We start from the raw sequence: 22,288 nt of genomic DNA on the forward strand, positions 1-22,288 counted from the left end.
TTTATGATAAGATGGCTTTCATGATGTGACTGACAATGTTAGGATAAACAAGCAGCCTGCCAGCAAATAAAGAATAGCTTTTTGGGGAAACAAAGTAGTTTGGTTCAATTACAGTATTACATGTATCATTAAAGTGTGTCGCTTTTCTGAGAGCTGCCCATAATTCACAACAGGAAGGCAGGATCAGAGAAAAGAGAGAAAAATTAAAGTGAATAGGAGCTCATTGTAAGAATGGTGAGATATGATGTCAATATGAGGTATTTACTGGCACATTTAAATGCTTTATATTGTAAAAGTTGCTTTTAGTGGTTTGGGACACATGACTCATGTCACTCTTTACTCAAAATGAGTAAAAAGAGAAGAAGCTTGTCAGGGCTCTGGGATCCATGTAGCACATATGCCTTTGCCAGTTTCATGTTCTGAAGAGGTTATCCCACAAATAGCATTTCCATGCAAGCATATCAGATGGACTTAACTACCTTTTCTTCCAATTCTTTCTTTCTTTAATACTCTTTAATACTGACTTCAAAGCAATGCTAGAGCACTGCAATGCCATTTTATTGGAATATATTAATAATAATAAATTACAGTTTCATTCACTGAATTTCAGCTCTTAGAAAAATAAACAACCTTCTGCAGATGCAGAAGAAAGGCAGAGAAATATTAGATGACTTACCCACAGTCTGCAGCAGGTGAGTGAAAGAATTAGATATAGAACCTCTGGCCTTTCTTCCAAATAATCTTGCCTGTGTTTGTGCCACAGTAAAATGATTTTGCATATGTCCTGTCTCAGAAATATGAAAAATATATGCAATATGCAAAGCAGCCGATTGGACTGCCTTTTGGAATATATCATCATTTATGAACAGTGCATCTTGAAACCTAAACAGATTGTGTGCAATTAATTGCAAACTGTCAAAGAGACTACAGCACTTTACTGCCAATTTGTAAATAAGCCCTAGGATGCACAAGGACTGAGGCAAGTGAGGTGAGTTTCTGTGGATAGAGGGGAGGCAATGCGTAAATGCAATGCAACACAATTTTTACACTTCAGCCTTTAAGAATTTTGCTGACCCTGGAAGAAAATGGTGTGGTGCAGAGTCATTCAGTGCAGCTAGGTTTCTCTGTAGGTAGATATTTTACATAACCTAAATGAAGAATTCCCAGCTCACTTGAGATGCAAAAATGATAAAGAAATTACGTGCAAAAAGAAAAATGTACTTTTAATTAAAACCTTGGAAAATACATGTGCATTTTTGTACCTTAAAAATGTGCTGAACAATGGTGATGATGATGTGCAAACAAGGCAGATTCCCTTTATGTCCTGATTATGACCCTCAAATGATCTTTGTTATAAATATGCTCATGCTGGTGGCTGGCCAATACCTGACTGGATTCCTTATCCGGAGCTGTCTCGCTCCCTTTGTATCACTGCTGCTACCATCCTACCTCTCATTGTTTCCCTCATATATTCAATAAATACAATATGTTTGGTGCCACTGCTGATCTGCTGAGCCAGTCAGTGGCCAGCCCAGTGACTCAGACTTGGTCTCAGCTTCAAAAGAAAAATGATGATGTCTGTCTTTCTAGGTTTGAACCCCTCTGGTGAACAGCATCACAAATGTGGTACAGACCTCCAGTAATTACTGAAGCAGCAGTTTGTCACAAGCTGCCTGCAGCACTGATGGACATTCTGCTGGTGGGTATAGTTAGAGGAAGGAATATGTAAGAAAACATGATATTTGTGACAGGCTTAACTTGGATTTTTTTGTTCCAGGGGATGAAATGTACCTGTGGTGGCAGTGTTGATGAAGAACTAGGTACCCGTAGTCATTAACTGTTCTTTCCACCATTGTTATATTTAATATATATGCAAAAATTACTCCTGTGTAAATAAGAATTTGGCCCAAGTAGCAGTGACAATTACACAAAGTGCAATCTGTATCTCCTCAGAAGTTCATCTATATCAGCAGTTTCCAAAACAAGTAGATTTAGCCCTTGAGGAAGATGAGTTCTCCCTACTCACACTGGTCATGGAGGGGGTGGTTGCAATGCTCAGCAAATGGAAAAAATCTCTTCCCCATTGCCCTGAGCCTTGTACCAGGCCTGGAGCTTCCTGCAGCCCACAGGCACTTCCCTGTGCTCTGTGAACCTGAAAAACCCCTGCAATATAAAAGTCCTCCTCATGTGAAACAATTCTCTTTATTCTTTTTCTGCCCTAATCTTGTAGCACAATTGCAGTTCCAGAAATGACACAAAACACTCAAGTCCTGGATGGTGAGGGAAGTTCAAGGTTGAGAGAAGATGAAAGAAGAAATGGACTCAGACTGACAGGCTTTGGATGGAACTTTACAGGGAATCAGCACACAAAAGGATGCTGTTATGTGGGGTACCACAAGCCCAGCTGCCTGCAAAATTAAAAATCTAGAATTGAGAGGTCAGAATTCACTGCTTAACTCCAGGGAAATTAATAGTGACTTTTTGTTTCACAGCTTAATATTTAAACAATGTTGCTTCGATTAGTCAATGGAAGACATTTTGTTTTCTGTGAGATATATTCTTTTCTCTCCAAATCAAGGTGGTTTGCTTCCAGGATTTTTTTTTTAATCTTTTTTAAACTAGATTGCTCTTGCCTCTAGGGATAGTGAGTTTCCTAGAGAAATGGCGCAGTTACGCTTCTCCAGCCTTTAGTAATTCAAACTTCCAAAATCCGCGTGCCCGCATCCCCCAGTTAGTTATTTTGTTTGTGGCACTGCTGGAGAGCTCTCAGAGCGGTCAGAGAAAGCCTCTCCGGGCTGCGGCTCCCGGGTTTCCCCGGGGCGGCCGTGCCGGTGGCAGCAGAGGCGCGCTGGCCCGGACCCGCAGCCCGGGCACGGCGGGCTGGGCTCTCCTCAGAGCCTCCGACAGCTCCTTAAAACACCCCGAGTGCTCAGGGCATGCCAGTGTGCTGCGTTATGGTCTCAGCGAGCAGCGGGGGAGCGCTGGACACAGTGACAGCTCCCCCGTCTCTGAACAAACCCACTGAGCCACTGAAGTAATAATTTTCAGTTGAATATTTTTATCTGTAGCTGCCAGTGTCTTTAACAGTTCAGCCTGTTCCTTTTACCTCTAGCCCTGCAGGTGCTCGTGGAAATTGAGGAGGAGACCTGCACCAGCCATGTCTGATGCCAGCAGGACTCTGCCGTGTCCCCAGCTCTGCTGAGGTACCAGTGTGTGGTGAGGCACACAGGTGGTATCCTGGGATGCTAATGTGTATGTCATGTAGTGCGTGTATGCCACACATAATCTGGAGGGTAGAATAGGGAGAATCTATTGTTTTCTTTAGAAACAGCTTTTCTCTTCCATCGTCCCTTGAGATCTGCTCCTCAAACAAGCTTGGGGTGCAGTGTGCACTTCTCTCCCTTACAAAGGCTCTGCTCCTTTTCAGAAAGGCTTCCAGAAGGATCCTGACAGTACTGAAACCCCACTCAGTCTGCCTGCTTTTAGCAGCCCTACTCGACTGCCCTGCAAGAACAGAGAGGAAATTTTCCCTGCTCTCTGGAGTAAGGCCCTCCATTACCATGTCACAAAAGAAAACAGGCTGCTTGGTAGCTAAGGAAAACTGCTGACTGGAACCTGAAATAAGGCTCTATCATTTACACTAATGAGCTCACTGGTGGGGACTTTGTAAAATTTTATGATAAAAAGTAGCTGTAGTCAGTGTTTGATAGAATTTACTATTTTACTTTTTTGCTGAAGATAGACATAACTACTAATCATTTTCCCATTCAAACCTAAAGAGAAATAAGTGCAGGAAGAACTGTCCCAGTAGAAATTCAAATATTTTGTAAGTAATTCATTATTATTAATTTTTTTTTAGCCATAGGTTGGTCTAAATTTTTCCGGGAAAGGCTATAGACATTTTTAACTGGTTGTATAGCTAATAAGTTTCTCAGAAGAAGCCCTTAATGAAATACTAATATTTCAGGATTTTAATTGTTTGTGACTTATGGTTACAAGTTAACCTCCTAGATCTGATAGTCCTGTCAGATTTGATTTCTGATGGAAGGGTGCCCTGGGAGGCACCCTGGGGTAGCCCTGTAGTAGTTTCTGAGCCAGGTACCACATATGCCCAATATGTGCAGTGAATAAGGGGAGGTATCTCACAGGCTTTGTTACTGTAGACTGTCAGAGCAGTAAATGACAAGGGGTAAGGAAATCTCTCAGCTACTGTAGGTTACAAAGACCTAAACTATTCAATTCTGAGCCAGAATAAATGAGTCTGGCTGGAGAGAGCAACTCTGCTATAAAACTAGCAAAAAATGGAAGAAAACAAAGGGGTGAAAGCAAGCAAGGAGGAATAAAGATGTCTCCAGCTGGAGTAACCCAGGCTGGCATCCATGTGAGCTATGAATGAAGTTACAGCAGGTTTCTTCTCCCTCTCTGTCTTTTGGTTTTTTTCCTCTGCCTACTCCATTTGAGGTGTTTAGCCTCCACGTAATCACTGCTTCAACACCTGAAAAAGGTGACCAGTGCATGGGCTTCACTGCCTGTGAGCACTCACTGCTGCATGCAGACCAGAAATAAGTCCTAATGAAATGTTCCACGTGGTGGTTGTCCCCCTGCAGCCTTGTTTTCTGCCTGGGCCAGCTGTGTTTCTGCAGTGCTGGCTCAGCCTCCTCATCCTCTGAACAGTTGTGGATTCGTGGCTTCAACTCATTCCTTCAACCACAATTTGGGAAGGGGTGCTGGGGTGTGTGATAGGCACTAATCCCAGAGCAGGAACAGCCCAAAGGACACAGTGAACATGGACACTTGGCTGTGGGCTTAATGCTGCCAAAAGGACAGACAAAAGGAAGTATTTACAAACAGGAGAAAAGGGTGTGGAATGGATACAGGAGGGACAGCTGGTCTGTGGGCTGTCACTCAGGTATTTTCCAACTCCATGAGTCCTGCAAGCACTGGAAATATGACTGACTGACAAAAAGGATCGACGAGAGACTATGAAGTGGCTGAGAAGCTGGTTTTGCATGCAACTGATCAAAATTATTGTAACATTTCAAGAACACTTTTCATCTTCCATGAAAACCTAGTCAAATTCATGGTTGTTTTATCTTTGTCTTCATATGGCTCATCAGGAAATTTTAATTTGCTGGTACCTAAAGTTTGTCTGCCCATCTCCTTCCCTCCGTCCTGCCATCCCTTTGTACCCAATACAGAAGTGCAGAAGTGTTGCTTTTGCTGCTTTTCCCTGAGAAGAGCAGCCACTAGAGGGAAAGATACACACGAAAAATTCCCCTCAGCACCTCTGGGGCTGCCTTCGTAAGTTAAAAAAAAAAATCAGAATATTATCCAGCATTTGTAAGGTGGTCTGATTTATCCTTTCAGATAAGGTATATTGAATGAGATTATTTTTAGTATTGCAGTTGCATCGTACATCATGAAACACAGCCAAAATTAAGGGCCAGGAAAAAAAAATCATTGGCTAAATTACACAGAGGAGATTGGATTACCTGTTCAAACAGAGCTCTTAATTCTGTGTATAAATAGAATCCACAAATACAAGTGCACTGCAGTAGAAAATAAAGCCAGCCAACAGCCTCTAATAACCCTTAATTATTAGGAGTTTCAGTTAACATTTGGACAGCTTTGGTCTTAATTCTTTTAAGTTTGAAGAGGCAGCATGACCAAGGTGGCCCCATTTACAATTACAGTGAGCACACACGCTGTTCCAGCCCGTGCTGGCTTTAGCTGAGCGTTCTCTGGCAGCTTGGGCTGGGATTTTGCCCTGTTAAAATATAATTACCTATCTGAATGGCAACTAATTTCCAATTTGAGTTATTCAGTTGTAACAATGCACTTGTTTCAACAGACGTCCATGACAAGAAAAACAAATCAAGCTCCTGACCTTGGCAACATCGCTCACTTAGGAAATTTTTGTACCTGAAAGAAAATCTGCTGATATTCCACGTAAGTGATAAATTATCTCACATCATCAGTCAATACAGCAACAGAGATCTGTTGCTGTGCATCCCATAAGCAAATGCAATTGTAAAACAGACATCTCAAGGTAAGACTGAAATCCAATGTTACTTAAAAAAAAAGCTTGATAGTGCTGTTCTACACATGGACATTTATGATTGTATGCACCAGAATGTTTAATATTTGTCTCAGGGATGGGTTTTCAAATGCCCTTAGCAGTGAGTTAATAGTCTTTCCCATTTCTAAAGTTGCTCTATGTAATATATATATGAGATCAGAAGTCAAATACTATATTGCAGGCAGGCAGTAAAATTCAGCAGATGAAATTTATTATTGTTATCTTAATAAGCTGTGTTGTTCTTCAAAATATACCAGCCCAGTACAGGGCCTGTGTAGCCCAAGGATCCTGCAAGGTAGATAATTTGACATGAATTTACTGCTGCAATCCCCACTTGGTTAAGACTGTGTAACTCTTTCCCCTTTGACCTTCTGTTTGGAACTACCTGTATCCATCAAAAATTCCCACTCCTGAGACTCAGGTTTGCCAAAAATGTGAACTGCAAGAGTTGAATTTTTATTTCAACATTTTATCAATTTTTTTAACATTACAAAACACATGAAGGCACAGGAAAACACTAAGCTTATACTGTTTGATATTCTCTAGCCAGAAGCGATATCTAAAAGTAAAAATCAGAACTATTTTTCTATAGAAAAAAAAAAAGTGCATGATTAATGTTGGGAAACAACCTGGTTTCATTTGATCAAATATAATTACAGAAGGTTGAGATAGGAATACACACAAATGATCACCTGGCTGTTGTCAGCACAGGCACTCTCTGGTGTCCACCCCTGGCCTGGTGCTGCTCTCCCCTGGCCCCAAACCTGTCTGTGCCATTTAATGTATTTTTCTGCTGAGTACAACCTGCACAGGCAAGTGGCATGACAAGTCCTGGGTCTTTTTGTTCTACAATGTGCAGCATTAGAGATAATTCTGCTGGATGGCACCCTAGCAGTGCAGCTGCTCCTGCTGTGCACTCTCTCAGTGAACTCAGCCTGCTCCTGAGATACCTTAATTGCTTGCTGTGGAAGCTGAAGGTGACACCATAAGCAAATCACCATAAATACATGCAAACCTCTCTTACAACAGCAAATCAGATGGTTCTAGATAGAGCGCAGTATGGATCAGCAAGAGCTGTTTCACTCTAAATCTCATTTTCATACATCTTCAGACTTTGTACAGAATCCCAGCAGATGCTTGGGAAGACAAGTATCTTAAGTTTATATGGGCATATATAAACCCCTGAATTGCTTTTTGCTGCTTATAGTTCATAAACTAATATAGCAGTGAACAAACTGCATTTTCAGAATTGTGAACAAACTGCATTTCATATAAGTTATCCAGTTATGGACCAGACCTTGCATTTCTTATTCAAGAAGGATTAAATCAAAAGGGAAGTAGCCTGTAAAAAGGTGAATTTATACACAGCAAGCTAAACTCTTCCTAAATTATTCTCTTGAAGGAAATATAAAGGTTTCCAGTAGATTTCTCTGTACCTGTTTTCAGAGAAGCATAGGCTTAGAGACTTTCTTCATCAGTGAAGCTGAAGTAAGATGTGTAGTAACACTGAGTTTTAAGGATGATTTTCCTAAAATAGGATTAAGGCTCACTGACACTGTAATGGGGGACAGGTAATGCTGCTGCTGCTTATTGGCTAAACTATATTTTGGTTTCTACATATAAAAGTCCAGTATCTATGAGCTTTAAGCTTGCTTCTGTAAGAGGTAAAAAAAAATGTTATTTTCGTGTCTCCATAGTTCTTTTTCTGGTACAAAATAAGCAACCCTCTCGTGATCTGAGCAGGATAGTAACCAGTCCTGAAGTGGTGCTTCAGGGACTTAACAAGGATCCTTCAATTATTTTCTTCCCCTCCAGATTATTTCCAAGATGTTTGTTTGGTTGGTTGGTTTTTTTCTTGTGGATTTTCTTTTTTTCATTTTGGTTTGGTTTGGGGTTTTGTTTGTTTCTTTAACCTTGGGTGAGACATTAGGGGAATTCTACAAACTCATAGTCTGGAGTCAATCTGTCAATATTGAGGTCAGGGCAAGTTATCACACAATGGACAGTTCACGTATTTTTACCACATCCACAGCATTTTCTTATAAGCAAACACAAAAGAGCTCTGCTTGACAAATATATCAATTTCAGACTACCATCTACACATCTATGATAGTTTGTTAATACCTTGACACCATTTCCAGTGTATCTCAGTGACCATTGCCCTCTTGGATCTCAATGACATTGACCAACAATGCCGTTTGTAATTAGAGGGGGTAACAATTCCTGGCCCTCTGTAAGCATCTGGATTTGCAAATTTCCACTCCTAGATGGGGAGGTCTTTGCCACACATCACTAATTATGCCACGTGCTTATGTATCAGTCCCTGCACCCTCCTGCTGAGCCCCTCTTCTTTGTGCCCAGTACAAGTCAGACTGTTGTCAGCACAGAGAGAATCAACACAACTGCCTAGCAGCGCATGTGACATTTAATGAAAATGAAGTCAGGTCTAATTTGCATGGCAGGTGTTAGTTTATTACAGCAGAGCTGCAGGAGCTGGGTGCTACAGTGCTAGTCAAGTGTGCAGGAATGAAAGTCACTGACAACGAGGGTGTCTGGCACAGGAATCCTCGCACCCCCGTGTCTGCCTGCCCACCTCCTGTGTGAGGTAAAGTGACACATTTGTTCATTTTTCCAGGTGCCCCTGTTCTGGTTCTTTCTGCTAACCCCATCCACCGAGTCACTGGAGGAGTCAAGGAGCTTGGGGGTAGGAAGCCCACCCAGCCTCCTGCCAAGGGGTCACCACACCAAACAACTCCAGCTCTGGCAGCCCCTCCTGTACTCAAATCCACAAAGTGCACCTAAAGAGCTCTAGAGCTCAAGAGAATTGATTTTTGTCATGCACAAGTGTCTTAAAAAAGAAATACATTAATATTTTTATGAGTCGTGTGTTGAAAGAACATGTATGTTTATTTGAGTCAAATACTCAAAAAAATTAAAAGGGTAGTGTCATGCTCCTTCCGTTTCCATTTCCCCAAGTTATTTCCCCAAAATGACAAGACTGCAAAATGCTCATTTTCACTAATTTTTATTTGGTTTAGCCTTATTAGTACCCCTTAGAAATATATATTTTATTTTAAATTTTCTGATTCTAATTTCAGACTCAGTTAAGACTGCCAGCAGCAACAATACACTGTAAATCTTAAGCTCATGTCTTGGAGTAAAACATAACACACCTTCTAACAGGCTGTGGCTCCACCCACTCACTTTCTACTTCTCAGGAGAAGTTTTGTTTCTATTGTATTATCTCCCCAACTCCTTTCTGACCACTGTTCTTCCCCTGTAATCATCTTGCCACTACACTGGTTTCCCGTCTGCTTCGCTGAACATCTAACGCGCGGGGTGTTTGAGCCTCCCTGGGAGGCTCCTTTTGCCATTGGTTCCCGCTGCATCCCGGCCCCTCCGAGCCAGCCAGTGCCAGCCCACGGGCAGCCTGATACTTCACACACTGGCTGAACAACTTTACAGACACTCAGTTAACTTAGCAGGGCAGCTATATGAATAAAGTTTTATTTATGGCAGCTTTCAGAGAGAGATCCCAGGCAAAACAAACCTTACGAATCACACAATTGGAACAGCACAATAAAATAAAGTAAAGCATTTACCAACACTTATAATGATTTGCACTGGAGCCCAGTTTTGGATGACATCCAGTTTCCCAGAGAAGATGCTACAGACTCCATAAAAGTTTTTATCTCTGAAGTTTAACTTTGTAAACAGATCTGCCAGTTAGAAAATAACTGTTCCAGTCGTTTGTTTGTAATCTCTTCATTTACAATCCCGGGCGATGATTTTTTGACAGCACATCCAGAACGAACACGGGTCAGACGTTCACCGAGACAAAGCAATCTCTGCACTTTAGGAAACAGCGAGGAGCCCAAACCCGCGCTGCGGGCTGTGCCCGGCGGGACTGCCCTGCCAGCGGGGCGCTCTGCCGCCCACCACGGCTCTACACCTCGTCGGAGCTTCTTCCCCGGAATGCCTGCGGTTAGTTCCTCCCCGGGCTGCGAACGAGGCGGCTGAAGAAGACAGCGGAGCCTGACGCTTCTGCAAGGGGGACCCGTGCCGTGCCGTCCCTCGGTGCGCTCTCCGGCGGAGGGGCGCGGGGTCACAGCCGGTGATGCTCAGGCCTTTGCCCCGCCAGCAGCCCGCTCCCTTCCAGCCTGCCTGGCCCAGCTGCACCGCGGAAAGCCGCGGCCCCGCTCCGCCCCACGGGCCCTCGGCCCGGCTTTGCCCGACGCCCCGGTCCGAGCGGCTCCACGGGAGTTCTCGAGCCCCGCCCTGCCTCAGCCCCGCGCGGAGCCTCCGCGCCCCGGCGCTCCTACCTACGCGGTGCGGTGCGGGCGGCTGCCGGGCACGGCGGCGGGCGGCTCCGCTCCGCTCCGAAGCGCTCGGCCCCCGCTCCGCGCCGCAGCGCTCCGCGCTATGTGTGCCGGCGCTCCCGTGCCTCCTCGCGGCCGCTTCCCACCCGGCGGGGCGCGCTCGGCCCCGCTCTGAGCGCGGCGGGGCAGGGGAGCGAGCGGAGCGGAGCCCGGACGGTGCCGCCCGGCGCGGAGCGAAGGGAGCGCGGCGCCATGCGGGGCTCGAGGCTGGGGCTGGGGCTGGGGCTGCTGCTGGGCGCGGCGTGGGTGGCGTGCGGGCAGAACGAGACGGAGCCCATCGTGCTGGAGGGCAAGTGCCTCGTGGTGTGCGACTCCAACCCCACCTCCGACCCCACCGGCACGGCGCTCGGCATCTCCGTGCGCTCCGGCAGCGCCAAGGTCGCCTTCTCCGCCATCCGTAGCACCAACCACGAGCCCTCCGAGATGAGCAACCGCACCATGATCATCTACTTCGACCAGGTGGGGCGGGCGCGGCGCGGCTCGGGCGCTCCGGGGCGGCGGGGCTCGGGCGCGCCGCCGCGGGAGAAGTTGCCGGGGCCCCGCGGGGCCCTGCCCGCGGGAGGGGGGGCGCTGGGAGCCGGGGGGCAGCGGGGCTGGGCGGCAGCGGCCCCCCGTTGGTGCTGACGGTGCCCTTCCCTTACAGGTACTAGTGAATATCGGCAGCAACTTCGACTCGGAGCGGAGCACTTTCATCGCGCCCAGGAAAGGGATTTACAGTTTCAATTTTCACGTGGTGAAAGTGTACAACAGGCAAACCATCCAGGTCAGCCCCGAGCGCCGTCGCCGGGCTCCGCGGGCACCGCGGGAGGGAGTGGACGGGCGGCCCGGCGGGGACGGGGCCGTGCGGGCGGCGGGGCGGGACGTGCCCCGAGCCTCCGCCGGAGCGCAGACCTGCGGCGATTCTCCGCTCCAGGGCACGGTGCCCAGGGGGCCTCGGAGCCCCACCAGGCCTCCTCTCGGCCCCTCTCCGCATGAGCCGTCCCGGGATGGGAGGTGGCCGGCCGCCTGCGGCCCCCTCCCAGCTTGTCCGGGCCCTCGGACTGCCCAGTGCCGCGGAACGCTGGCGGGAGCATCCCTGCACAGTGCCCGCAGGAACGGCCGTCCCTGGCAGGCTTCTCACCGGTTCTCCTGTGGCAGAAGGTGTCATAGGGATTTGGGGTTCAGGGAGGTGCCTGTGGCATGGAAACAGATTATGAATCTGTGCATGTCTGTGCAGCTACCCTGTACATACCTGCCTTTTCTATGGGGTCTGATGCCTATGCTGCTCTAGGTAGGGTTAATAAATTACCGGCCTGAAGCCAGGTAGTATAATCAAGACAGGAGATCTGACTGTATAATGATGCACTTTGCAAAGGTGTATGGACATCCATATAGCACCGTTCTGGTGCAAGTGGCTTAACACCTTCAGCTTGGGCAGGTAGTGCATTATTAATGTGGGGTGTGCAGTCCCGGGATCATTAACGCGAGCTTAGCAGACCTTATTGACTGTGTTGTGGCATATTGTCTTTGCTGCCTAACAAAGGAAAACTACCCCTTGAATACACTTCAAAGGCCCTGACTCCGCGGCTGTGGCTCTGCTCCTCGCTGTCTCTGAGGTTTCGCATAAAGCCATCTTTCAATAAGTACAAGCAGACCTCTTTTCATAGCCTGAAAACACAGGCACCCTATTGAAATTCTCCAAAATAGGATCAATGTCCTGCTTTATATGCACCGGGTGTTTTGATGTGGTTGTCAGGTCTAAAACAGTGGTGAAAGACTTCTTCCTTTGGAGTACATACCTTAGCTGGGCTTAGACTGGTGTTTCTCTTTTATGGGGCCGGAGTTTCAGCTGTCAAAAGAGGCCTTTCCTTAACTAAGCATTTTGCCTGTTAGGCGAGCCCCAGCGGTGTCATTGTCTGACTTTAATTGACAGAGGGCTTTGTTTTATCTTGCTCTTTAGGTGAGTTTGATGCTAAACGGGTGGCCAGTGATTTCTGCCTTTGCAGGGGACCAAGATGTGACCCGAGAAGCTGCTAGCAATGGAGTACTGATTCAGATGGAGAAAGGAGACAGAGCTTATCTAAAACTGGAGAGAGGAAACTTGATGGGAGGCTGGAAGTATTCAACATTCTCTGGATTTCTAGTGTTCCCGCTTTAAATCACTTCTCATCCAAGAAAAGGGAGAAATCTCTTACAAGTTCCCAAGTCAAAGCTGGGTTTGAAGAATCATGGACAGCAGACTTTTTACATTCAAATATTAAAGAAGCTTAATCCTGCTTAGGTTTGTGTACATCTGCTTTGAAGAATTACTACTTATTTTTGTTGTGTTGCAGCCAACAGGCGGGAGACACTATAATTGATCAAACCCCCATTTATATTCTTCTCTCTCCTCCCACAAAATTAGTTCCCATCTCTGTGTCATTGGTGTAATCTGCCATTGTTCCCCCATGGCTTCTGCCTCACACAAGTAGACTTTAGATATTTTCATTGTCCTTTACAGCATATTTTGTAGTTTTGTTTTTAAAACATGTTAATCTTGACTCTTTCTCTGAGTTTAACTTTTAAAAAAAGAAAAAAGCAAAGTATTTTTTGAATACATGGATGCCATGATGGAAGGGAAAATGCAATTCTTGCTGTGTACTGGCTGGCAAAAGGAAAAATTTCTACATGAAGAACTATCCACAGCCAAGGCTGACTAGAGTATTTCAATATTTCTATGTAATTCTGAGTGATTGTGAAATTTAAGGCTGCTAAATGTTTTGATGCTTGTTTTGCTCTTGTACAACGTGGCCCAACTAAACGCCAGGAAGTATATTGAACTTTTACTATTACTCTGTAATATATGTGTGAATATTGAAAATTAATTTTTGCTTTAATTCAATAAAGTTTAAATGGGACTTTTATTTTTCTTAACCGGAAATAAGGTTTCTCACTGCAGGTAGGCCGGGGGAGGAGGCTCGGCGGGGTCCCGGGGCTGCCGCAGCGGGAGCGGCTCGGGGCTGCGGCCCCTGGCCCCGCAGCTCCCCCGCACGGCTCCCGCCAGCCCTGCGGCCGCTGCCGGCAGCCCGAGCGGAGCCGTCGATAGGAGGAAGTTCCACGCCGTCTCTGATATCCACTTATTTATAGCATTTATCTGTATTATATTCTCTGAACCAGATCGCATTTTCTACGGCTGCCTAAAACCACCTGACCATGTGCACTCGAGGCTGGTACTATTGATTCGCTGGTATTATTTGTTTACCGTCTTTTGAAGATATAAATGCTATAATTTTGCAGTACTCAAAGAGATTACTACTTTTATTAAAAGGTGCGTACCGAAGATTTCGATTGTATCTAAACTTTAATGTGAAATAAATGGGTGAAACGAGCCCCGGGCTGTGTGCGTGGCGCGGCTGGCGCGGGGCTGTCCCGGCTGCGGAGCCGCGCGATCCCCGGCTCCCGGGAAGGAATTTAATTAGCTGCAAGAAGCGGGGGATTAATACGAGCACAATAAGCAACGCTTCTCGCTTTATCCACAGGTTCTGCCCTGGAAACAGACCGGCGGGGCGGGCGGGGCGGCGGTGGGGAGCGGGGTCGGCCGGCGCCGGGAATGGCCGCGGCCCTCGGACTCCAGGTGGAATACAGCAGCCTGCTGCCAGCTCCTGCTCCTCTGTCACCGCGCGGCGCAGGGGCCAAAGCGCCTTCTGGGCCCGGCCCAGGTCGTGCTTCGCGCCCCGCGGGAGCAGGGGAGCTGCGGGCCGGCCCTGCTCAGCCCCTGCCGGCAGCTCCCGGGAGCCTCGGCACCTGCCGAGCCGGCCAGGAGCCGTGCGAGGGGACAGCTGAGACCTGCGGAGAAGGAATAATGACGGAAGGCTCCCGGGCCGCTTTCACCTGGAGTTACAAACTGCTCAAGACAACCCACACGTCGCATCCTCCGGCCGCCAGCTCCTCTCTCAACGCGAGACTCTCCATTACTCTCTCCTGAAGCCTCTCAGACCGCGCCGCCTCCCTCCCGCCGGCGACCAGCCCCGTGCCCCTCCGCGCCCTCCTCGCCAGGGCGAGAGAAGCCGCCCTCGCCTCCCGAGACCGCGGGGACTGGGCAGTGGGGGAAAACAAAAAAGGCGGGGGGAAAGAACAAGAATTACTAGGTTGCAAGAGAAAGCAAGGCGGCCCTGTGACCTCCCCGCCTCATCGCGCCGGAGCCGGGCAGCAGCTCCCGGCTGGGCCCGCCGCGGGGGATCCCAGCGATCGCGGCAGGTGCGGGGGCTGATGCTGCTGATGCTTGTCTTTTGTTTTTTTCCTTTTCCCTCCTCTCCCTTAACGCGAAACAAATAAACCCGCCACCTTCCGCTGAAAGTTTTCCCCTGGTTCCGAGCGTCTCATTAATATTGTGCAGCTGGATATTACATTACTCCGATCGCAGCAAATCGCTGCTCTGCGGCTGTTATAAAACGCCGCCGTGGCTGCTTGAAACAGCCTCGTCTGCTCCGCGCAGCGAGCCCCCGGCCCGGCCCGGCGATGCTCCCCTCAGCGAGCCCCGCGCCTCGGGCCGGGCGGGAGTCACGGCGTCCCGGGGAGGAGGTAAAGCCGCCACCGCCCCCAAACCCCCGTGGGGCTGGGCCACCTCACCGGGCCGGGGAGCCCTTGCCCGTGTCCTGGGCGGGGGCCCTGGCCCGGGACCCCGCCCCGGCTCCCTGGAGGGGCGGGCGGGCCCCGCTGCCTCCCCGCCCCAGCCCGGCCCGGAGCTGCCCCGGCCGCTTCAGAATCGCGGGCGACGCGTCCGAGCGGCCGGGCTGGTGCCCGGTGATTACTTCAGCAGACACGTTGTGTTTAAAAACAGCCCCTTTTTGCTACCCTGCGCCCCCGGCGGACAGGGAGAGGAAGGCTGAAGGTGCCCCGATCAGGCCGGAGGGCGAGGGAGCCGTCCGTGCCGAGCTCTCCGGGCCGGCGCTGCCCGGCGGGGCAAACGGCGCTGGGCTCCCCAGAGCAGCCGGCTGCAGCCATCGCCATCCCTCCGCCTGGCCGGTGCTTTGGCTCCGTGTTTATGGCGGGGATGTTAAATGTTGAATGAGCACCTGGGTGCACCTGCTCGGAGCCCGGTCCCATCCTGGAATCCGCCCGCACCTGGGTGGGCGAGGCGAGGCGAGGCAAGGCCACTTTCCTGCCTGGGCAACGCCGGGCCCTGGGAGCCGCTCCTGGGAGGAGATCGGGCTCCGTGGCAGTGACCAAGCCCAAGGAACTGGACACTGGTGACATTTTAAGCGGCGGAGCCGGACAGACTGGGGGGTCTGGCTACGGGCAGCGGTGTCCAGGCTGTGCAGAGCCGGAGACAGAAGGGCCTGGTTTGTCCGCAGCCCGGCCGGGAGCCACGAACGCCCCGCCGCCGAGGGGACCCTCGCAGGGCGGCAATGTCCCCCCGGGCTCCGGCGGCCTCGGCCCCCGCGGCCGTGGCACTGCTGGGCTGCTCCGGGCTCGGGGCCGCGCTGCCCCCAGAAATGAGCAGCCGCTGCTCTGTACCCTGCTGTAATGCGTTTTCAGTTGATGTATGTAATGTCTGATTGAATTTATAGCTGATTAGCTTTGAGCATGAGTTTACACAACAAGAAATTATGTTTCATTCAGTTCATTAGCATGTCTAGTGTTTGCTTTATGAGCATATCGCTAATGGTAATGACCAATGTTGATTGATTTCTAATGTGAATATAATTACACAATGTAGGGGAATTAAAGGGAGAATCCACATTTTTAATTGTTGGGTTTTTAGGGACGGCGTGTGGGGGCGAAGGGGGCGCACAGGGAGAAACAAACCGACTCTCTTCTGCGCAAACGATGAGAAGGTACAGATTAATGACTCCAGCAGGAGATGGGGAGTTTGGTCCAACAGAAGAACAAGTCAAATGCAGTTCACTCAGGGAACAGTTAATGCACACTCGACATAATTTCCCCTCGTCTGCCCCCCAGGTACATCTGGAAGCCCAATAAGTTCGTTTGGAAGCGGCCGTTCCCGAGGAGCCGGCGGAGGCAGGGCTTCGTGCGTGGCCGGGCAGCGCTCCGCAGCCCCGCCGGCGGCTGCGCGGCTCCGGGGCAGCGCCGTGCCGGGCGGGAGAGCTCGCCCTGCCCGGGCCAGCGGGGCCGGCTCGCCCCGCTCCGGAGCGGCAGTGCCGCCCCCGGCAGCGAGAGCCTCGCCCGCGTCCTCGCTGCGAGCTGGAGACGGAGAGCGGCGAGTGCTGGAGAGCCGCGGCTGGAGCCGAGCGCAGGGATGCAACAGGTACGGGGAGAGCGGCTGGCCAGGGGGCCAGAGGCTGGGAGCAGCTGTGAGAGTTCTGTGAGGACGTTGGAAGCAGCCTGGGTACTCCATCTGGTGTCTGTGCTTCTGAGGGTGACATCTGAGTGTCCTTTCCACTGAAAAGGAAAGGTGGCCCGGGAGGGGAGAGATCCGGGTTTTGCTGGAGGGATCTCCAGTGGGATGTGCAGAGGGAGAGCAGGAAGGCTCAGGTTCTGAGGACACTCTTGTAGTGTAGAAATCCTGGGTGGGACACCCACACTTGTGGAACTGTTTTAGTTTCACCCTCAGACAGGGTCAGTGGGTGAAGTGTAGTGTGTATTCTGCCAGCTAAGAGTTGCCAAAAGGCCTCTGTTGTTGGTTGCCAAAAAGAAAAGAGGCCTTGTAGTTTTTTGGAGAGTGAAGCAAGCTGTGTGTCTTGCATGGGACGAGAGGGCTCAGGCAAGGCTGGCAGTAATCAGTCCCTGTGCCTTGGGTCACTTGCTGAAAATCCAGCTGAAAATCCAGTGTTGGCTGGAGGCAGTGATGCCTGCAGTGGGTGCCCTTCCCTTCTGCTAGTACCTCCTTCCTTCCTTCCTTCCTGCTGTGTTCCTACGATACAGGGCACTGGGGCTCCTCTGCTCCAGTGGTCCAAAGTCAAAAGCAGTGTTGATCCCAGTGTGAGCAGCTGTGCACATCTGGGTACAGAGCATTCTTGCTCTCCCCTGTGACAGCTTTGAGCCTTTTGTTGGATAAGAGCAGAAGACAATGCCATTGCCTTTGTGCAGCTTTATACAGCTGGGGAGATGTGGTGTCCCATTTTGCCATGTCTCATTTCACCAGTAGCACTTGGGTTCCTACAGTGTGGGATTCCTAAAGTGAAACAGTTGTTCTGAACTCAGAACCTGGGATTCTAAAAAAACTGGTTTGTAAAATTTTTGTCGGGGAGGGAATTGTGGAGCTGTTGGAAAATGGGTCTAACATTCTGTCAGCATGAAGAATATACCCAAGGGTCTCCTGCCTCTTGTGCCTTTATCATTAACAAAGACGGGTTCAGACTTAGTCATGAGTCCTCATGCAGCATGCTGTTCGTGGCACTCCTGGTGTCGGTGACCTTCTAATTGACTGAAATTCTGTCAAGCTATCAGAAAAAAGAAGACCTGAGAAATAGATGTTGGAAGAATTTGAGCAAAATGAAGACAAAAGATGTGAACAATTGTCATTCGCATTCGTAATTCATGGTGCAAACAGTATGTTCGAAGAAGTATCAGGGCTTCAGCTGCAGTTATATTCCAGGGTTTATTTTTTGTTTTTGGTTGTTTTTTTTTTTGGTCTACACAACACTTACTCAAGGACTAAAGGTTCACGGGAGGACTCCTGCTTTGTTTGCAGTTAATAGTCATCCAGCTTGTAGTGGAAATTCTCACTGCATTGTTGGGCTTCATGCTAATAAATTTTAATGTGCTTTCAATGTTTTGGGCTTCAGGGTCATCCAAGTCAGGGCCATCCTCCTTGAGCTGCTTCTGTACTGACAGTGTTTTCCAATTTTTCCAGTAGTAGCAACTCCTTTAAAAACATAAATATTTTAGTGGAAATTAGCATAGTCCTGAACCTTTTCTGTTGATAAAATCCCTATGCCATTAATTGCATGACAGCTGGTTTTGGTGTTGCTGTCACCAAAGCAGGTCAATATTTCTTTCTGTTATGAAATAAAAATGCTGAAGCTTACAAAAAAAAGAGTTATGAACATGTCACGTTGCTCACTCTACAATTCTTTCCATGAAAATTTCTTGTATAACTCTTCAGGATATTAGTCACACTGCCTGGTACATTGACCTGATAAATACCATTTCCACTGAAAGGATGGAGAAGTATTTTGTTCTTTGCCATGCATGTGGTACTGTTCCTGATTTTGTAATTGTTAAAATCTGGTCCACAGGACTTGAGATTTCATGGGTCAGTTATCCTTCCTACTTTGATTCTCCCCAAATTTTTCAGCATGCATTGAATCACATTTTAAAATTATTGATTGGCATGGATTCATAATTCCCTTTTGAATGTTTTTATAATTTCTTTACTTGGTTTTGTGTTTCCTGGCTGACAATAGAGCTGAATTTCCCTACAGTTCTGTCAGTCGAGGTGGGGGGGAAAAAAAGCTTCTGATGTCTCTCTTTTTAATCTGGTTTTATTGTTCCTTTGCTGTCTTCTGAGTGATTAATCTCACTATTTTAGTCTTCGAAGAGCCTTTCCAAAGGCTCAATTGTTCACACAACCCAGAGGATTGCAGCCTCTAGTTTTGAAACACCTCCTTTGAAATGGCAGGACCAGCTCTATCCAGAAGAGTGAGATGAGGCTCAGCAGTTATTACATCCACAGCAGAGATTCTAATTCCTGTAGCTGTGCACTTTGTCATGTGGCCAGCCTCTTGCAGTGCTGTGCTGAGCAGAGACCTTCACTGAGTTTCCTGCAATATTCCCAGGCCCCTATTGTGGCTTGATTAAGCTAATTGAGAGCTCTGCTGGGAATTAACCACCATTAATAAATGTAAACCTCCCAGCTTTGCGTTTAGCCTGTCGCGTACACGAACAATTGCACAGCTCTGACCAAACTTGGAATTAATTTTTTTTCCTTCTGTAGAACTAAGACATCACTGTCTTGAGACACTATGACCTGTGAAAGTCATATGTATTTTCCTAATATACATAGTGGAAGGACTTCATTGACAAGAAAGGACTTTGAAACAAGCACATTGAGAGAAAAATCAGCTTTCCCCTATAGCAGGAAGAGGAGGCTCTTTTTTAAAGTAGAGATGCCAGAGCTCAGTTTTGAAGATATGGTTTTAATTCCAGTGGGTCATTAAATGAGTTTTTTCTGCTGACATAAATTTGCATAGCTGTGTTGCAGTGCAGATGCTTGCAACTTATTCTGACTGTGGGATATTATGGCAGAACTCAGGAAGCTGCTGTCACAGAAATACATTCCAGTCCCATTTCCTGAATTGCATGAAACAAGGATTATTTGGATCACCAGAACTTTTGAAGAAATACATTCATATTTCTTCTTCTCACATTTCATTTAAATCTTTTCATGGAGCCTTACATAACACAACTGAATTATTTTGGCCATGTTTTCAAGATCATGTAAGAATTCTGGATAACTGCTGAGATATTCAATAGTTTCAGTGGTAAACACATGGTGGAACACATGATGCCGTTGTCCAAAGATGGCTAGGGTAGGTTGGTTGGTTTGGTTGTTGTTTTGGTTTTTTTTTTAATAAGTGGAATGTCACAGAGTGGTCCAGTGTTAACTGGTGATTATCCTGTAAATTTCTGTCAGTGTAGGGTTTTAGGTGCATAACCTGTTTTAGTCCCATGACAAATTTTCCTCTTAGAAATATTTATATATTTTGAAGACAAAAAAACCCCCAAACATTAAAAGGCATTGAAACTTAATTTATCAAGTATTTGTTTAAATAGTAGTAAATCTCTTGAAACTGTTAATGGTTTTAGGAAGACCCCACCTCTCCTCTGTTTACTAGCAGTCTTTCAGATGGTCCTGAAGGTTTGAATACCTGTCCTGTGTGGGAAAGGAGATAGCTGTACTGTTCTGGAGTTGTTTTAAGAAAATGAGTGAAGTCCTCACAAAAAATGTGGAGAACACAATATCAAGGAAAACACAATTTTTGTTTCTGAGTATTTTGTGTCTTTGTGGCTGAGATGGTCACAGTGTAGGTAGTGCTGGCTCCTGACACCAGGCAAACTGAAGCTGCAGCTCTCTAGGCCAGCTAGTCAGTGCCCACAGGTTTGGTCGTGACTGCTTTATGCCCAGAACATGGAAATGCAGCCAAATCCCTTTGGTTATGCTTCAGAAGCTGGGGAGATGAGTCCTGTATAATCAGAAATCAGCTGCAGAATGGTAATTTTAGTTTAATGCTTTTAATGTTCCCTTACTGTATTGTGTTTTCAACAGAGTTGAAGATGTTGCAAATACAACATTGGGGAATGGCTTATAAATTTATATAATTAGGAGCTGGTCTGATCAGGGCTATCAATGTCAGCACATTCCAAAGAAGGCTGGGCTGTTCATCCAGGTTGGCTTCATGTGTATTCTCTCAATTTGAAGCCGTGTGACTATATTTTATATTTTCCAAATGTATCTGTCACGTCCTGCCTTAATGGTGACAGCATATCTCATCACACTGTGTCTCTGTCTTACTGTATCTGCTCTGGTGTCTAATGAATGCTTCTGCACAAAGGCTGCTGTACCCTGAGCAGCTGAGTGAGCTCCTGCCTGACTCAGAGCCTTTTGCTCAGCCCTTCACCTCTGCAGTTCATGGCAGTTTCCCTCCTGGTACACTGTGGCCAGGTTGCACTAACCCTGTGGCTGTTCCCAGGGCAGAGGAGGATGGTGAGAGGCTCCTTTCTACACCTGAGCAGCACAGAAACATTTCTGCAAGCTTGAAGCAACAGGACTGTTACCTGGTAGGAAGCACTGAGCACTTCTGGGCAGGCCAGGTGAGCCCTGGCCACACCTGACCAGGTGTAGCAGACTTTTAAACCCTTTGCCACAGCTGTTCATCTCCACATCAGTAATGTGCAACAGTCCTTTATATCTTGATATATTTTTTGTATATTCCTTCTGTTGCAGTTGCTCATTTGCTGAGTTTCCTCCATGAGTTGTGCAGCTTTTTAGTTTTAACTGTTTTGGTAATCTTTCTTCTCAAAAGGCCCAATACTTCAGCCTTGCCAATCAGGAGAGCCTCTTGGCTGTGCTAACTGAGTTTGTGCCTACCTCTGTGTATTGACTTCCTGTCATCTCTGAGATTAACTTAAAATAATTCTTGCCTTTAGTAGCCCTTTCCAGTTTTCTCCGCTACCTTTGTAGGTTGTTCGTGCTGTGCTTTTCCTTTTCTAACTTAATTTTTTTTCTTGTTTAGAAGAACCCTGTTGATACTCAGTATTAGGATCTCTGCTGGAAACCAGTAATATGTTCATTCTGGCTGAAGTATTGGCTCCCCACATCTCTGGCTGGCTCCTCAGGAAAGGATGGAGATAGACACTGATATCTCTAGTTGCTCTGCTGAGGACACTACCATTTTGCAAAACACTGAAGTTGAAAGTGTGTCCATGGAGTTGAAAGCAACAAGGTGCTTCCTGATTTTTAAGTTAAAACACTTAACCATAAGCTTGTCTGTATGCCTTCAGCTAGATAATAGAAGTGCCAGAGTTGTTTTATATTTAAGCCAGCAGATAAAAGTAGCCTTTGGAAAAGTGGAGCATTCCTTTAGAAGGAATCACAAGCAACAGTCAGCTGCTTTTAGGGTGAATGGCAAAAGTATGTTCATGAAGACAGATGTGGAGGCTTGTTCTGTGTTTGCATATAAGTCCAAGTGAGCAGGTTTGTTTCTTTGGCTAATGAGTTGCTTTAGTAAATATTGTTGAACCTGGCTGGCATATTCCTATGTTGTGAAGTGCAGTAGCAAAACTCATGGAAAGTTTTTCTCTATGTTGTAAAGTTATACAATAGCTGAGGTTTGGTTTCTGTGTCTGTGTTTTCCAAGGAGGCAAATTGTACCAGTGTCTTTGGCTGGTGTGGTTTGCTTTATTATCC

The 22,288-nt window shown here is 47.5% G+C and overlaps 1 protein-coding gene across 1 annotated transcript; it reads left to right on the top strand.

Moving 5' to 3' along the window:
* Positions 1-10,441: 10,441 nt before the first annotated feature.
* On the top strand, positions 10,442-13,350 carry CBLN1 (cerebellin 1 precursor). The gene is made up of 3 exons (XM_039721497.1): positions 10,442-10,917; positions 11,102-11,221; positions 12,398-13,350. The coding sequence occupies exons 1-3, from the start codon at positions 10,651-10,653 to the stop codon at positions 12,593-12,595; spliced, it is 585 nt and encodes a 194-aa protein (XP_039577431.1). The 5' UTR covers positions 10,442-10,650; the 3' UTR covers positions 12,596-13,350.
* Positions 13,351-22,288: the final 8,938 nt, after the last annotated feature.

Source organism: Passer montanus, unplaced genomic scaffold, assembly GCF_014805655.1.
Source record: "Passer montanus isolate IOZ18808 unplaced genomic scaffold, ASM1480565v1 scaffold45, whole genome shotgun sequence".
Classification (NCBI taxonomy): Eukaryota; Metazoa; Chordata; class Aves; order Passeriformes; family Passeridae; genus Passer; species Passer montanus.